This window comes from Lutra lutra, chromosome 6, assembly GCF_902655055.1.
Source record: "Lutra lutra chromosome 6, mLutLut1.2, whole genome shotgun sequence".
In the NCBI taxonomy this organism is placed as follows: domain Eukaryota; kingdom Metazoa; phylum Chordata; class Mammalia; order Carnivora; family Mustelidae; genus Lutra; species Lutra lutra.
In genome coordinates, this window is record NC_062283.1 from 39971202 (window position 1) to 39987663 (window position 16462).

Below are 16462 nucleotides of genomic sequence, written 5' to 3' on the forward strand. Positions count from 1 at the left end.
ATGATCATATTTTCCTAGTAACACCCCCCTCCACACACATACACTGGGAACGTGAATATATATATGTTCTCTCTCTCTGTCCTTTCCTCCCCATTCAACCCTTTATAGAGAAGTATCTAAGATGTTACTGGTATTTATAGTTGAAAGGTGGGATTTGGGTGACTTATTTGTAAACTTCTCTGTATTTTTTGAATGTCCTACAATGAATATGGATTACTCATATAAACTAATTTAAGAAAGTATGGTAACATAACTCAGGGGGTGCCAAGTGAATTTCAGATGTGCTGAGTTATCTATCTATGCTCATTTGCTGGAATAACACTTGGCGTGCTTTTCTGTTGTTTATTAGGGTGAAGAAGGTGACCAAGGGGAACAAGGAGAAGTTGGAGCTCAGGGACCTCCAGTAAAGTATTCTTTAAAAATATTTAACTTGGATATGCAAATATTCTTTTTTCACGACTAACAGAATATTTTCTGCTTAGCATTTGGATTAATAGTATTACATTAACATATTTTCCCACCAAGCCAGCATTGGGAGTTTACCATTTTTTCAAAATAGGAAGAATCCACATTGTATAATCAAGCACCATTTTAACAGAAAAATTTTACCTACAATTACATATGTTCATTTACTAGATTTTAGGGCTAGGCAATCTGAAAGCAAATATTGAACACAAGAGGTTGATATATGTCTTTTATATTCTATGGTACTTTCACATGATATAGAAAATTTCATGTACCCTGAATATGCAGAAGGTACCTCAACCACTGGATTTAATGTACCTTATGCCAGCATATAATCATTATAATTAGAACATTCTTAATTGCTTGTAATCAGGTCTTTTAATAAAAAGTTAGTCCCTTGTGCTTTGGCAGATTGCTGCAATTATATGCACAACGAGGTAATCTGGGGCATTGGCATACTTCAATTTAAAGTGTTTGCTACATCAAAATTTACATTACTTTTGTATACAAAAGTAGAATTGCCACACTTTTTTCTTGTCAAGATGAGTAGTTAACAATTATGGAAATAATAATTTCTGAATATTCATTGAACACTGTAGCTAGCTAAGGTCTTTGCTAGGTAAGGGACAGGCTCAGGTTAGGGAGGACAAACATAGGGCCACCCTTCCTTGCCCTGCTCTGCTCTTCCCCCAAACAACTGGCCTTTTACGAAAGAGTTCAGGGAGCTGTGTAGCTAAAGGAGATGAATTTGAGCATTTGTAAGAAATGGCCACTGCTTTTAAGCCACATGAGAACGTTAAGAAAACCTGGAGGAATACAAGGTGTTTATTTCAGAAGCTTGTCTTCCCTGAGCCTTTGAAAGGAGACAATAAGGAGATGGCTCTATTTGGTAGGAGAGAGATAGAAATAGTATGAGAGACGTATGCTTTTTTTTTTTTCTTGATCTGATGAAAATTTAGTGGGGACCTAAATTATTTTTAAGCCATCCCCCAAATCCTCAGAAGAGGATTTTGCAAGCAGCATTTAAAAATGTTTTCACAGATTAAGGATATCTATTGGGTTCTGCCTGGCTCAAGTGGTCTACTGGGTGCTATTGTGAATGCTTGCTGACTTTCTGGTGTTTGTCAGTAGGCTTACCAAAATGTTTCTATAAACTTCACAAATGTTTACTTTTTAAATGTACATCTATAAAGCAATGCACAGATTTTTTTTTAAGCTATATGCTTTTGGAAACGTTTATACACAAGCTTTGTCCTTCAAAGTAGTCACCTTAAGAGATAATACATGGCATTCTCATGTCACTGCCATTGGCCAAAATATTTTTGGAATTCTTTTTGTAGAATTACCTTCAGAAAGAGCAGTTTGAATCTGATATGGCCACATTTTATATCTCAAGTGGTTATCCTATGCTGGATCATCTTACACATTCAGGTCATTCCTAACTGATCTACACAGAATTTGTGACTTATCTGGATGCAGGCAGGGTTGGCCAGAGAACTGCCCCACTTACTTCAAGGGAGAACACAAGAGAATGACTGGCCTAGAGCTACTTGATCTGAAGCCAGTCACAGCACACCGTTAGCAAATTGCTCAGAAGTGGTTGCTCTACCTTCCCGAAGGGGCATCCACCAGCTTCTGTTCCCAGGAGAACACGTAGGCTCACTCTTTACAGGATCCACTCCTGGAGCCCTGCTGCTTCAGTATTGAAGAAGAGTCTAGAAATCACACTCACATCCTTATTTTTAGGCTTACCCACTCCCATGCCTGAGATGGGGTGAGATGGATTTCTGCTGCTGCAGGTGGAAATGTAGAATGCCATACGGGTGGTGTAACGACTCCTAGTGGTCAGTAGAGATTTCAGCTCCATGTACAGTCAGAAGCTTTTGTGGACCCTGGAAATTGAATGGCCTTTGACGGCATACATTGGTGGGGAGAAATTAACTCCAAGGTTTAAAATCACAATCATCTTACATGTAACTAAGTTACAAATCATGAAGGAAGTAGAAATGGCAGTGTATTCTGTACCTGAGTTAAAAAGTAAGTCAAAATACATGATTGTGGTTTTCTTATGATAATGATGTTTACTTTTTTGTCATCAGTAATTGCTTCCCCTCCAAGTTTGTGTATGTCTTCAGAGTTTCAGAAGAGTGTTTACCATCAGAAGAATTCTCCTTGGATTTTTTTTCTTTCTAAACTAGAAACATTTGTTTACATAATGTCACTATTTCTTAATGTTACCTTTGGTTATGTTAACATCCTTCTGGAGCAACTTTTGTGATGACATAAATAAGTGTGTACTTCAACTAGAACAATTCACTGTTCTCCCCCCCCACCTCCAGGGAGCCCAAGGATTAAGAGGCATCACTGGCATCGTTGGGGCCAAAGGAGAAAAAGTAAGATGATGATGATAGGATATCAAAATGTATAAATATTTAAAAATTTTCCCATTTAAAAATATCTTCTTATTTTCAGCAACATCATTTTTTTATTTCTTATTTGCTTTGTAAATACTTGGTTAGGTTTTCACATTTCTGTTATAAACATAGATGACAGAAGTGAGTAGTATGTGTAATACTTATGTACTATATATTTTAAATTATCTTGGTAGATAGGAATAAACAGGGATGTTACCTTTTTATATCTTCGTCATTATTAATAGTTAATACTGGAAATCAAAGCAAAGACAGGAGAGGATGGAAAGGGAGAGGCAAGAGAAGGCAAGATCTCCCCAAAGACATAAGGGCCATCCGTGGCTTTCCCTCCGGGCTGATCGCTGAGCTCTGTCCGCCACAAGAATACTTCCTGCACTTCCAACCTGTCCTTAGCCCAGTCTCAAAAACCAGATTCTCCTACCATTTCCATAGCAAGGCACTGTGAGATGGTGGGGAGATTCAAAGAGGAAAAAGGATTTCAAATTTGTTATTCATTGGGAGAAACAAATGAGTAGATAGCTAACTACAATGTAAAAGAGACACATAAATTTGAGGGCAAGTGGTGTGAGGGAGTGAAGACAAAGGAGTGACTACTCTTGGTCAGGGAACTGGGAGGGCTCATAAAGGAGGTGGCATTTGAAGAATGCCAGGCCTAGAAGGATGACATGTTCCCATTGGTGGAGGATGAAGAATGGGAAATGCTTGGCTGAGTGAAAATGAAAACAGTGGAAACCTGAATGTTCCTGCTGTGCTCAGAAATGTTTTTCTCACTCTGTGTGTGTGTGTGTGTGTGTGTGTGTGTGTGTGTGTGTGTGTGTAGGGGTGTGCCCAGCTTCTCTATCAGATTTTTAAGAAAATGGTTGCCACTTAGTATATTAGGAAAGCCAGTTTGTGGGTTCCAGGAAAAACAATAAAAGCACTTTGTCCACTACCACTTCTGACCCTTGTCTCTTCCTCTTTAGAACCTCTATGGCTAATTTGCATCATTTCGCACAGAAGCACAAAGACTTTTATTAACAGCTAAGAGGGAATAACTTGCACATTGTAGGTGCTCAATAAATAAATTTAAATTTTTCTAAAAGAAATAAACATTTTTGGAAACGGAAGGAATTATTTTGTGACAGATTCCTTCGTTTTTTTTCAGCCTTGTCCCTTCTAGGTGTTCTCATTCTGCCCATTTTACTCTTCCATTTCCTCTAGAATATTTCTTTTCTAAAAACACTGTTTTTAAAAAAATTTTCATATTTCTATATTCATATTACCTTAATATTTTGTGTTTATCTCTTCTGTTATTGAGTAATAAACCCCATTTATTTTGAAGTTGCTGATACCTAGGCCTTTGCTTTTTCTGGGTTTAAATCATCTAAAGTATGTGACCTCACACTTTGAAACCAATTACTGTTCTTGATATGCTCTTTATTTGAGGTATTTTTTTACTTGGCATTTTTCAAAATTTCTCATTTCCTTTGAGTTCTGTCAAATTGCTTTCAATAACAAACAAAAAAAAAAAAAAGCAAGCTCTTCTCATGAACTCAGACCCCTGGAGTGGTTGCCTAGTAACAGCATTTTGGGTCTGAGCTCATGCTGAACAGCAGTAAGATAGAGTAAGCGCATCACAGCTGATTCTGTAATGCAAAGGCCGGGCTCCTTGCTCACAACGCAGGGTGAATGATGAATTCAAGGTCTTTTTCGAGTCTTCCAAACCTCTTCTTCCCTGGTGAATGGTGAATGTAAAATGCTTTCTGCTCTGCTCTAGTTTTTAGGGATCAAAGAATTTCAAGGCTCTGTGGTGCTTCTGCTTCAGTGGTGTTCTTTCTTTGATTCTACCTTTTCTGAACCTTCTATCAAAGGTTTTCTAATTCTTAAATCTTACTACAGATGCTGTCCGCCTGGTTTTCTTGGCCTAACATCCGTCCAGCACTCTTTTGACTGTTTTCCATTTATTTTATCATCTCCTTGTCTCAACCCTATTCATTAGGAAATAGCCTATTGACTTCAGTCACCCTTCTTCCTTCTCATTCACTTAGCAGATGAGAAAAAGATTTGAAGAAGGGGGTTGTATTTTGTCAGGTAGTATATGTAGAAAGCATCCAAAAAAAGCCCCCATACTTTTGTTTCAAAATCACATTTTGATTCTTATCATTAAATAAGGAGGTGATATTTACAGTATAGCCAACTCACAACTGATTGCAAGATAGATTTATAAAACTCTAGTTTCCATCCCTTGGTAGGACAAATTTGTTTTTAAGAAAATAGATGGATTATTTTTATATTAACAGAACCTAATGTCTATCAAGGATGGAATGGGGGATACTCAAATCCTTATTACGATTCGTTCTTCTAAATCACATGACTGGACTTCAGATTGTGGATCTTGGCAGAAATCCAGTGTCATGGAATCCCACCCACAGCTGTGGCTGCAGCACAGTCCATGGCAACTGCTCTATTCTTTGGGTGGCTCCTTGGTCTTCACCATTCATGAAAAAGCACAGGAATCCTGAGAACACTGAAGGGTAACTACCCAACCTCCTCCCATCCATAGGTTTGCCAACTTCCCTTAATAGGGACCAGTGTTTTTAGTTCATGTCATCAATCAAAAATGGCTGCAGTGTGAACTTAAAATATCCAGAGTGGTAGGAAAGATTGGCCATCAGTACTCTTGGTGGGATGAGGAGATGTAAACTAGTGTTTTCATATCTGAGGTGTCCAATGGATACTCCCTTGTATAATACATACACTGATGTATATGATATATATGATGTATAATAATACACTGATGTATACAGAATATATTCCAGGCACAAAACCTCCTTCTTAATCTAGCTATTGAAGTTCTATGGAGAGACTGATGTGCCCTTTAATGACTGATTTCAATTTCATTTCTTTATGCTGTTTATTTTTGCAGGGTGCTCGGGGCTTAGATGGAGAACCTGGGCCTCAAGGTCTTCCTGGTGCACCTGTAAGTAGTTTTCCTTTTACCAGACCCAAGGATAGGTTATTTAGCAATGATTGACCAGTGATAGAGTATTTGCTGTATGTGTGTATGTGTGTCTAAGTATCTTTTACATGTGAATACAGTGGAAAAATGGGCAATAGTTTCTATATTTATTTAAACAAATTTTAGTTAAGATAAGCATCACTTCCTTGAATAAAGAGAAATGTTCTTTTGACTTGACGAGGGTTTTTGTTTTTCAAGTAGGTGAAGTCAAATTGTTAAGTTTTTATGTTTGCTGTGTTTTCCTTTTGTTATAGCTACCAGGATGTTTAGAGTCACAGTAACTCTCTCATTTCAGGTTCTTGCTCCTTTTCTATGATTTTTGATCTCTATATTTTCTCTATTTCTCTATATTTTCTCTATTATATATATATATATATTTTTAAAGATTTTATTTATTTATTTGACAGACAGAGATCACAAGTAGACAGAGAGGCAGGCAGAGAGAGAGAGAGGGAAGCAGGCTCCCTGCCGAGCAGAGAGCCCGATGTGGGACTTGATCCCAGGACCCTGAGATCATGACCTGAGCCGAAGGCAGTGGCTTAACCCACTGAGCTACCCAGGCGCCCTCTATTTTATATTTTGACTGTTGTATGTATATGTGTCATTATTATAGGCTGCCTCACACCTTTTCTAGAAATAAAAAAGCCACCCATATAATAGCCACCTTTATCACAGAAAAAGTAGAAAAGGTATAAAGACAATAGAATTTTCGATTATCAAGCTCCTATGGCCCAGTGCGGAAGACAGAATATAACTCTGTCATACGTTAAAAGATCCAGTGCTGGAGTATATGGTAGAGGTACTGCTGGTAAGAGGAGGATCCTAGAGGCAGGCTGAAATGGAAAGCCATTCTGGGTGGGAAAGGCAGCAGAGTACAGGTGATACTCTGTGAAGGGAGTAATTGGTGGTAATGGGGTGTGTTGTCTTAGGAATTGTTACTGCCTAGCTTGGAAAGTTTCCGTTGAGAAGATGAAATTGAATAGATAAAGTACGATCACATTGTAGAGAGTGTTTTATGCCAATGTGAGCAATTTGAACTGATCTGCTAGCAACAGGAAGCCATTTGAGGTTTTAGAGTAGTTCTGCAGTTCAACAAAAGCTATATTTTAAGGAAGACATATCCTCTCATCTATTACCAGCTATACAATAAATCAACATTAGCCAGATAATTTTGACAGAAACCATTATTATTGCCAGGAGAATGAAATAATATGGAAAAAAGATTGGCAACTGACCCAAACCTCAACCCACCATGATAGTCAATGAGTTTAGCTGATAATGTAGACATAGTTACTGATGTTAAGATTACCTACAGTATGGATCTTAATTTTATTATACCTATACATCAAAAGGGCACAGAAACTTTACACATTGAAAATGAAATCAAAAGACATGTAAGTCTCTATCATCCCTATGGCAACATAAAATTTTAAGACGATGTAATTTTTATAAATGATTTCTTGAGCTAGGCATCCATGACAGAGCAAAGCACTGGAATGAAAGAGTAGTCATAAGGTAATATGGATGGTGTTCTTTAGTTTCAAAAGTCTATCAATAAGTAACTTTTGCTTTTCATTTTATTTTCTTACAGGGTGACCAAGGACAGAGAGGACCTCCAGGAGAAATAGGTCCTAAGGGAGATAGAGTGAGTTCAGATTAGTGTTAATCACTATAAACATCGTGCTTTTTGGTGTCCTCTACTGATTATGCTTACCTCTTTGATGTGGCCAAAGTGTCATGATGAATGAGCCTGTCTTGTCTCTCCCTTCCCCTCTACCCTGCAAGGGGCCTCAAGGTTCTAGAGGAATTCCTGGCCTCCCTGGAACCAAAGGAGACATGGTATGTCCTGAGCCGTAGTCATCCACCACATTTTTTGAAGTGATTATTAACTTGTAATAAAACTTTAGAAAATAATGAAGGGAAGAAGAATGTGACTATTTCCAAGACACAATATGTTTCTTTGTGTCTTTTTAGGGCTTGCCAGGTGTGGATGGCCGTGACGGGATACCTGGAATGCCCGGGACAAAGGTAGCTTTTGTAACCCTGGCAAACCAAGCCCAGCATTTCCATTACTACATGACAGGGAGATTTACTCAGCTGGTTTTGGCTTTTTTCCTCCGTTTTTTCATCAAGTGTCACCTCAGAAATACTTTTAGAATAGTATGTTTACTTGGTTTTAGGAACTCAGTAGAATTGCTCTGTCGATGAAAGCAGCTGAAAGAGACTGTGTATTTTGATTTAATTTATGTCCTAAGTCCATCCTCCCTTTCCCGTACCACCAACCGCCCCCTGCCCTGAACTGGGTCATATCATAAAAGTGTGCATAAGGTCACCTGTAGGGAGAATCCTTCTACATAGAAGCCCCGTGTCCTTTCTTTACTTGAAAGACTTAGAGCAATTCACACAGGTTCAATGATGCAATAAAAACTTCTTTTCTCAGGGTGAACCTGGGAAGCCTGGGCCTCCTGGTGATGCAGGATTGCAGGGCTTACCTGTGAGTATTTGGGTCTTTAAATGTTTACTGATTTAGCTGAGTTTTGGAAAATATGAATTTTAGAGAGAAACAAATAATTTGCTAAGTTTCAGGAAGATACATGATGGCTTAGTTTTACATTTTTGTAGTTTTATGTTTTATGCTTTTTTCCTGAATAAGGAACTCTTTCTCTAATAACTATACTAAGCTTTAATTTGTATTTTGCATTCTTCTCCTCTCTTTAGTTCACTCAGTCTTTCTTATCTTTTTACTAACTCTGAGCTGTGGGCCAGGAGCACATACTCCCTCCTCCTTTTCACCGTTTTTGAAGTTCTTGTTAGCAGAGTTGAGCCATAAGGGGCTTGTGAGTATGCTCCCTGAACGATGTGAGGTATCAGATACCATTTTTTTGATTGCATGCTATTTTGAATTATTCAAATTGGTGTTTCCCTGCCTTGATGTGGCTAGAGGGTAATGTGGATTATACAGATGTATTCTTGGGGACAAATGTTTCAAGGTAATAAAGAGATACTTGGTAAATTGAGGACTGGCCTCAATTTATTATCTGACATTTAAAAAATAATCAGTTATAGAACATTAGGACTCCCAGTAATACCAAATTTTAGTTCAAGCCAGCATTCTCCTGCCATTCTGCTTTTCTACTTCAGGGTTAACGTTTCAATAGGTCTTTGTTTTGTTATTCAAGCTCCCCTTGACAGATGATAATTTGGAAATTCATGCTTGAAAAATAACTTTAGTTTAGAGATAGGATTTGCCTAAGGGTGTTCAGGCTTAACTAGCCAGATAGAGTGAAGTGTAATTCCTTCTAAACTGTGGGTAGTTCTAGAACTGTTCAGAATTTGGGAACTAGGAAGAATCTCTCTCACACTCAAGCTTTGGCGTTGTCATGATTCCCTCATCCCCTGGGCAGTGTGCTGGGGGCAGGGCATCTCATGGATTCTCCGCTGATGTGATTCAGCCCAAGTTCTGTGTGCCCTTTTTTAGGGTGTACCTGGGATTCCTGGTGCAAAGGGTGTTGCTGGTGAAAAGGTAAAAGATGAAAAATTTTTAACTAGTACTTTTCTGTATTTCTCTATTTTTTCATTAATGTTTTATTTATCATTTTTAGTATTTCCAACCTGCCTTTTATTTTATATTCGACTCTAAGGAGAAAATTTTTGAAAAGGCTCTTTTAAGGCCTCGAGTGCTAATCTCTTTCCTAGCTGCAGAAAGAATACTTTGACAAAGTGTTGCTGATTAGGCTTCCTTCCTGGAAGTGTCATCCTTCGCCAGTATTAAACAGAGACAGTGTTATTGCTCTTTGCCACTTAAAGAAATTACGATTAAGCATAGAAATTATGTCAGTGAATATTACTAACGTGATTTTGCTTAAAAAAGATGATAGACATTTTATTCTCAAACTGATCAACCAGTGCTTATAGTGCAAAATTAAAAACAATAGGTGAAGGAAAAATTGAAGGGATAAGATATAGCTTTACTTTAAATAAAAGGGATGACATGTGAGTAACGTAGAATTCGGTCACTACCAGGTTATATGGCTACAGTCTCCAAGCCTGGGGCCCACAGCATCTTGAGCAGGGATGCTTCCTCCCAAGTGGACCGTGAGAGATGGATGGTGGGGCTGGACCCCCAGACATGTGCTTTCTCTGGAGCTTGCTGGCGGGGTCCCCTCAACAGCCCTTCCTTCTGTTCCTCATGTTCACAGGATCCTTCTTAATTTTAATAGTGTCATTGCCAGGGAAAAGAGCTCCAAGAAATTTATTGGAGATAAAAATGGTAAAGGAAAGACACGTATAATTAATATTGTGAGGACAGAAAAACCTTCTTGTCTTCCTGTCTGGGTAAAGACCTTCATGTATTGACATTTGACCTTCATTTTTGAACATTTTTTTGATACCTTTATTATACTTCTGGGAACAACAGAACAGTATCCTGATCTAAAGAACTTTAATGTATCCCCCAAGTAAGAGATTCTATGTCCTCCCAAATTCGCAATGTGAAACTGGGAAATTAATGCTATTCAGGTGTAAGAAATGCCCAGTCTGGGTAAGACAGGTTGCAGATTTTGCTTACTTGCTGTCTGAATTACTTTGGATGTTGCATTTTACCTTTAGGGTAACACAGGTGCTCCTGGGAAGACTGGTCAGCTGGGGAATTCAGGCAAACCGGTAAGATGACATGAGCTACCTTTTCTTATGTTGTCACCTGCTGTAATCACTCCGCAAAGAATCAGGGAGTGTTAATTTTTTTCTTTCCCTGCCTTCCTCGTAACAGGGCCAACAGGGGCCTCCAGGAGAGGTGGGACCCCGAGGACCCAGGGGGCTTCCTGTGAGTACTCCTTTCCAGTAGAACCTTCTGAAGTGTCTTCTCAGGGTTTTTCTGGGTGTCCTTCCAATCATTTATTCATTTATCTATGAATGCCTTCTCAAGTTTGAGACAGTGAAATAAGAATGTCATTTGTGAATACAATCTGCTTTTTAAAAATTTTTAAAGTATTTTTAGAAAGCATGAGGACCCTTTGTGCTCTTATTTCATACTGAAGGAAATATTCCAGTGTGGTTAAAAAAAAAAACAAACACATAAAAAAACTCAAAACAAAACAGCTTTACTGAAATATATTTCATATACCGTATGAGTCAGCCATTTAAAGCATACAATTCATTGATATTTAAGGCATATTTATAGAATTATACAACCATTGCCATAATTTTAAAATCTTTTCATCACCCCCCAGAAAAGAACCTCTGTTTCCACTTGTAGTCACTCAGCATTTCCCAGCAGTCCTCTTAGCCCTCAGCAACCGCTAGTCCACTTTCTGTCTTGACTTGCCTGGTCTGAAAATTTCATATAAATAGAATCATACAGTGGGTTTTTTTCAGTGAATGGCTTCCTTCAGCATGTTTCAAGGCTTACCTTCTTTCTTCTTGCTGACTAATGTTCAGTTACAGTATGGACGTACCAGCGTTCCTTCATTCTTTCATCTGCTCTTGGACATTTGGGTTGTTTCTACTTTTGGACCATTATGAATAATGGTGCTGGGAACATTTTTCTACAGGTTTTCATGTGGACACATATTTTTATTTCTCTTGAGTAGAACACCGAGGAGTGGAATTTCTGGGTCATGTGGTAACTCTATTTAATCCTTGGTGAAACTGCCAGACTTCTTGTAGTCTGAGTTTGTGTGTCTGTTTTACCACCAACACAGCAAATCATATTGTTTCACTAGATACACTTTAACACTTAGAGAGAAACGGATTAATTAAATATTATATTCTTAATGTCAACTCTAAAAAATTCTCTCTGGCCTTCAGCTTAAGTTCTTATTTTTAAAATCTGCTGGGTAACAAAAAGAACTCCAAGTGAGAACAGAGAAACATTTCCAAATATTGTTACTTTTAAAGCATTTCATGAGCATTGAATGACGATTTTCATGTGTCAAGGAAGTGCATTATTCCAGGTGTCTTGACATAAGAGGCGAACTCTTCCACTTCTCACAGGTGTTTATCAACTTAGCTCTATCAGGTGGTTTCCAGAAGTTTCTCTGCAGCCAGAGAAACTAGCCAATGCTCCTCGTTCACTCACTGCTCAGTTATCCTTTTCTTCTGTCTTGCTTGAAGCCTGTGAACTTCTAATTAAAATAATTTTAAAAAATTGATTGCCAAAACAATGAGTTTGTAGCTAGAACATATTCATAAACAATGGAGATGCTACATGACTGATCCAGAAAGATTTAACAGTGTGGGAGAGCGGCATTGGAACTTTGAGAATGTTGGCTATTAGGTGTAATATTCACTTTATAGAGCAGAGAACATAAAATTGAAGGGGCATCTGCTGTATGTCAAGTCCATGCACTGAACACAAAAAGTGACACAGTAGAGAGAGCTTGGCCCATCATCAGTTAAGTGCTAAGGGATGTATAAAGACCTAGAGGCAAAAACTGCAGAAGGAGATGGGGTGGGGGTTCCCTTCTCTCATGTGAGGGGAGGCAGATCTGTGGTGACTATGCAAGCTTTGAGCCTGACTCAGGTTTTGATTTTTGAGTTCCTATAAATATCCAGATTCTCATTGCTCCAATCACTGTGGCTCAAAGCCTTGGTGATCTTCTTCCATAATTTCCACTCTCCAATAGGACCTGTTCTGTTTTCCACCTCCTTTTAAGAAGATTTTATTTGAGAGAGAGAGAGAGTGAGAGAGCAAGCGCACAAGCTAGGTGAAGGGTAGAGGGAGAAGCAAACTCCCCACTGAGCAGGGAACCTGACTTGGGACTTGGTTCTAGGACTCTGGGATCATGACTTGAGCTTAAAGCAGACACCCAACTGACTGAGCCACCCAGGGGCCTTCTACGTCCTCCTTTTAAAAGTCTCTTGTATTTGACTCTTCTAAGCTCACCTCCACCATCCCAGCTCAGATCATTAGCTGCTGCTTGGATTATCAGGTGTCTCCTATTTGCCTTTCCATGTTGTCTTTCCTTCCCTTACCAGTAGTCCCCAACAAGGTACTCCTGGTATGTTGGCTGGCATAGTTCTTTGTTCCCCGGGATTCCACCCTAGAACTCCAGTGGGGTTCCCACAGTCATGGTGACAAGAGTGTCAGACACAATGTCAAAGTCCTGGGGAATGGCAGTGGTCCCAGTCTGCACACCCTGCCATATTGGTCTTTTCAGAATACAACTTGATCATCACTTCTTTATTTAAAGATCTTCAATGAATTTCCACTAGCAAGGAAAGGAAGCACTAAATCATGAACTGTTTATCTGGTAGTTCTATGTCTCCCTTGTGTCTTGTTCAAAGCCTGTGTTCAAGTCATGCTGGACTCCATGGGCATTTCCAATTAGTCTCTGCACTTCTCAGCCCGCTTGTTTTCTTTTGTTACACTCTGCCCTTAGATGGCTTCCTTCTCCGTTTCTCTGACTCAGCCACCCATGTACGTTTTTAGGTGTAACTGAAATGTTAATTCGACAGTGAAACCATCTCTGTTTATGCCCTATGCCCCAGATAGAAGTGCTCTCTCTTTATTCTGAACCCTGTAACCCGGGGCCCTGTTTACCCCATGCTGTGGGAACTGCAGGGAAGCAGGGACACTCTGATCCACCTTTGCATTCCCTACATCTCTCCCCTCATGGCCTGTCACAAGGCGGAGCTCAATAAATATTTCTAAAAATGAATTGAATTGGAGGTATAGTAAATCTTTCTATGCTGCTTATGTTGGTAATAACTGACTTCTCGCCTCCTATAAATTTTACAGAAAAGAGCATAAGAGGTTGTAAGCGTTACGGTTCTGAGCAGAGTTTTAACACCAAATCTACTTACTGAAAGATATATTTGTTCTTTCATCTTACATCATTACATTTAGTTTCATAGATAAATTCACACATTTTCAACAATTCCTCCCAAGTTTTATCAGTTTTTCCTGCAAATGTCAAGTTGAAAAGCTGAGTAGAAAGAATAAAAACCCATTTCGAATGTGTTCTACTAATGGGCCAGGGCTAATTGGAGCACGTCTTTGAAATTAGTGGTATTCCCCTTTCAAATCATTGTTCTAACAGCTTTAGCCGGTGCCACAGCAAAACATATTGGAGGTTTTTTGGTCACCTCCAGTGATTACATATGAGCACGTATTTTCACCACTTGGATCGTGCTTCTGGCTTTCTCGCTCACACTCTACTGGTTTATACCTGGATCTGGGTGACTCCCGTTTACAGCAGGAGAATGTGGGGGGCCTTGGACGCCATGACTCCTGGTCCATTTCCCTCTTTCAGGCTTCCCAGTACTTGCCAGGACTTTTGATGAGTGAGCTGTGTTTGCTCTGCTCTCATGATTCTGACTGGGATCAGTATCATGCTGATCTACTTCCAGTTTTCTGAAGATGATACACTCCTGAGTACAGAGCCACTCTCAGTTTCTCTTGAAGTCCCACTCCCATCCTATCACCAACAGCTCTGAGCACAGAGGTCTCCATACAGTATGTTGCTGAATGATCGGAAGCGCATTCCTGTACCACCCAGGACATGGAATATTATCCCTGTCAATAATTTGTGAAGCAGCTGTGATGGTTATAGATTTTGATTTCCCTCTGTATGTGAGGGAATACCTAAGCCTACACCAGAGAAAAATACAAACTGTACAATGCTGCAAAATTGAATAGATTTTTAAAGTATCTTTGTGGCTGACCTAAAAATTATCATTGTGGCAGGATTAATATGATATTCCTATGTTAATATGAAGATGGGTTTGTAAAAGCAACAATCTAAAGAAATCATAATTGATCTTCTGCATTAATCAGCATCCTTTTTCCCAGAGAGAGGCACTTAAGTATATAATTCAGACTAACTATGACGATTTACAATTTCTCACTTCTAAAATTAGCATGGTACTAAGAATAATGTTCATTCTTCAGCTAGTTAGCATTTTGGGTAATCAAGCAAATACAACCACCATCATAATCTACAGCACAATGGAATAAAATCTAAATTTCTTTTTTTCTTTTTTCTTTTTTTTTTGCAAAATACTTATGACAACACACATATAATGAAATAGATATTTTCTGTGATATTTTAAAAGTCTAGTAGTTCCTTTTTAAAAGGAAGACTTCCAGATGGAATTATTTGTCTGTATTCATTGAAATGAGTTTTACAAAATAGTTCTCGGTACTTGTTTATAAAGAAGGTGCCTTCTTGGGTCGCCTGGGTGGCTCAGTTGATTAAGCATCTGACTGTTGATTTCAGCTCAAGTCATGATCTCAGGATTGTGAGATTGAGCACCACATCAGGCTCTGCATTGGGTGTGGAGTCTGCTTGGGCCTCTCTCTCTCTCTCCTCCTGCCCCTTCCCACTCCTTCTCTTAAAGAAAAAAAAAAAAAGGAAATTCTTCTTGGTGATCAGAGATCTTGACAGAAACTGGAGAAATGAAGACCAGAGACTTGTTTTTTTTTTCCAGGAGCTACTTGTATTTTTAAAGAAACTTGGGAAATTTGAAAGGCAAAGAACATCTAATTAAAGATTAAAATACTTAATTTTGGCTGATTTCTATAGTTCTTGAATAAAAATAACTAATGCTTCCATAGTGCTTACTATGAGACACATACTGTTGTAAGTGCTTTATGTATCTATTCAATCCTTTCGAAAACCCTATGAGATCAGTACTGTTTTTATCCCCACTCTACAGGTGAGGAAACTGAGGTACAGAGAAGTTGTGGGGCTAGAGTTGGCTGACATGGTGGAGCCAGGCTTCAGACCTGGCAGGGGGCTCAGTGCCCCTCCAGTGCCTCGACAGCTCAAGTCAAGGCTCTGCAGGATGGTTTTAATTTGAAGTTAGCTTGTCCAATTTTTTTTTTAAGATTTTATTTACTTATTTGACAAAGATCACAAGTAGGCAGAGAGGCAGGCAGAGAGAAAGAGGGGGAAGCAGGCTCCCCGCTGAGCAGAGAGCCTGATGCGGGGCTCCATCCCGGGACCCCGGGATCATGACCTGAGCCGAAGGCAGAGGCTTCAACCCACTGAGCCACCCAGGCGCCCCAGCTTGCCCAATTTTAATGGTACAAGACATATTTAGAAAATTTAAAATTTTGGTGTTTGGAATTTTTGTAGTGAGCATTTAACAAAAGTCTAATTTAAAGCTGGGGAAGACAAACACACACAGCCTAACCCAAACAGATTCCTGGGTCTGACCTCAAAATCACAGAATAAAAATCTAAGGGAGAGGGGGGAAGACAGGAAGGAGGAAGAACAGGGAGAGGAAGTGGTGGAAGACGTCTTGTGAAATATATTCCTAAAACATTCTTTGGGGGGATTCTGAAGCACAGCCAGAGTTGGGAGTCACTGGTAGAGGGCCTGCAGTTTTTTTTTTTTTTTTTTTTTTTAAAGCCTCGATTGGCTTCTTAAGTACTGAGTGGTTTGCAGATGTGTCTGGGGAGATATATGGGGGCACGGAGCATCCAAGAGGGGAAAAAAAAGAAGTCTTTTATTATGGTCCTCAGATTTTTAATGTTAGGATTTTGCCTTTTTTTTCTGGTTCTTTACAATTCTTTTGTTACAGATCATAACTCTTTTTGTCATGGGGCTTGTAAATATTAGCT

General features: G+C 39.1%; 1 protein-coding gene across 2 annotated transcripts in view; it reads left to right on the forward strand.

The window, feature by feature from the left end:
- Window positions 1-16462, forward strand: part of COL9A1 (collagen type IX alpha 1 chain) — a 92664-nt gene that overhangs the window by 46981 nt on the left and 29221 nt on the right. For both annotated transcript variants that reach the window (XM_047733703.1, XM_047733704.1), the window contains 10 exons: window positions 350-403; window positions 2805-2858; window positions 5803-5856; window positions 7487-7540; window positions 7681-7734; window positions 7870-7923; window positions 8336-8389; window positions 9374-9418; window positions 10504-10557; window positions 10664-10717. In XM_047733703.1, the coding sequence (XP_047589659.1) occupies window positions 350-403; window positions 2805-2858; window positions 5803-5856; window positions 7487-7540; window positions 7681-7734; window positions 7870-7923; window positions 8336-8389; window positions 9374-9418; window positions 10504-10557; window positions 10664-10717 (531 nt within the window). The remainder of the gene's footprint in view (window positions 1-349; window positions 404-2804; window positions 2859-5802; window positions 5857-7486; window positions 7541-7680; window positions 7735-7869; window positions 7924-8335; window positions 8390-9373; window positions 9419-10503; window positions 10558-10663; window positions 10718-16462) is intronic.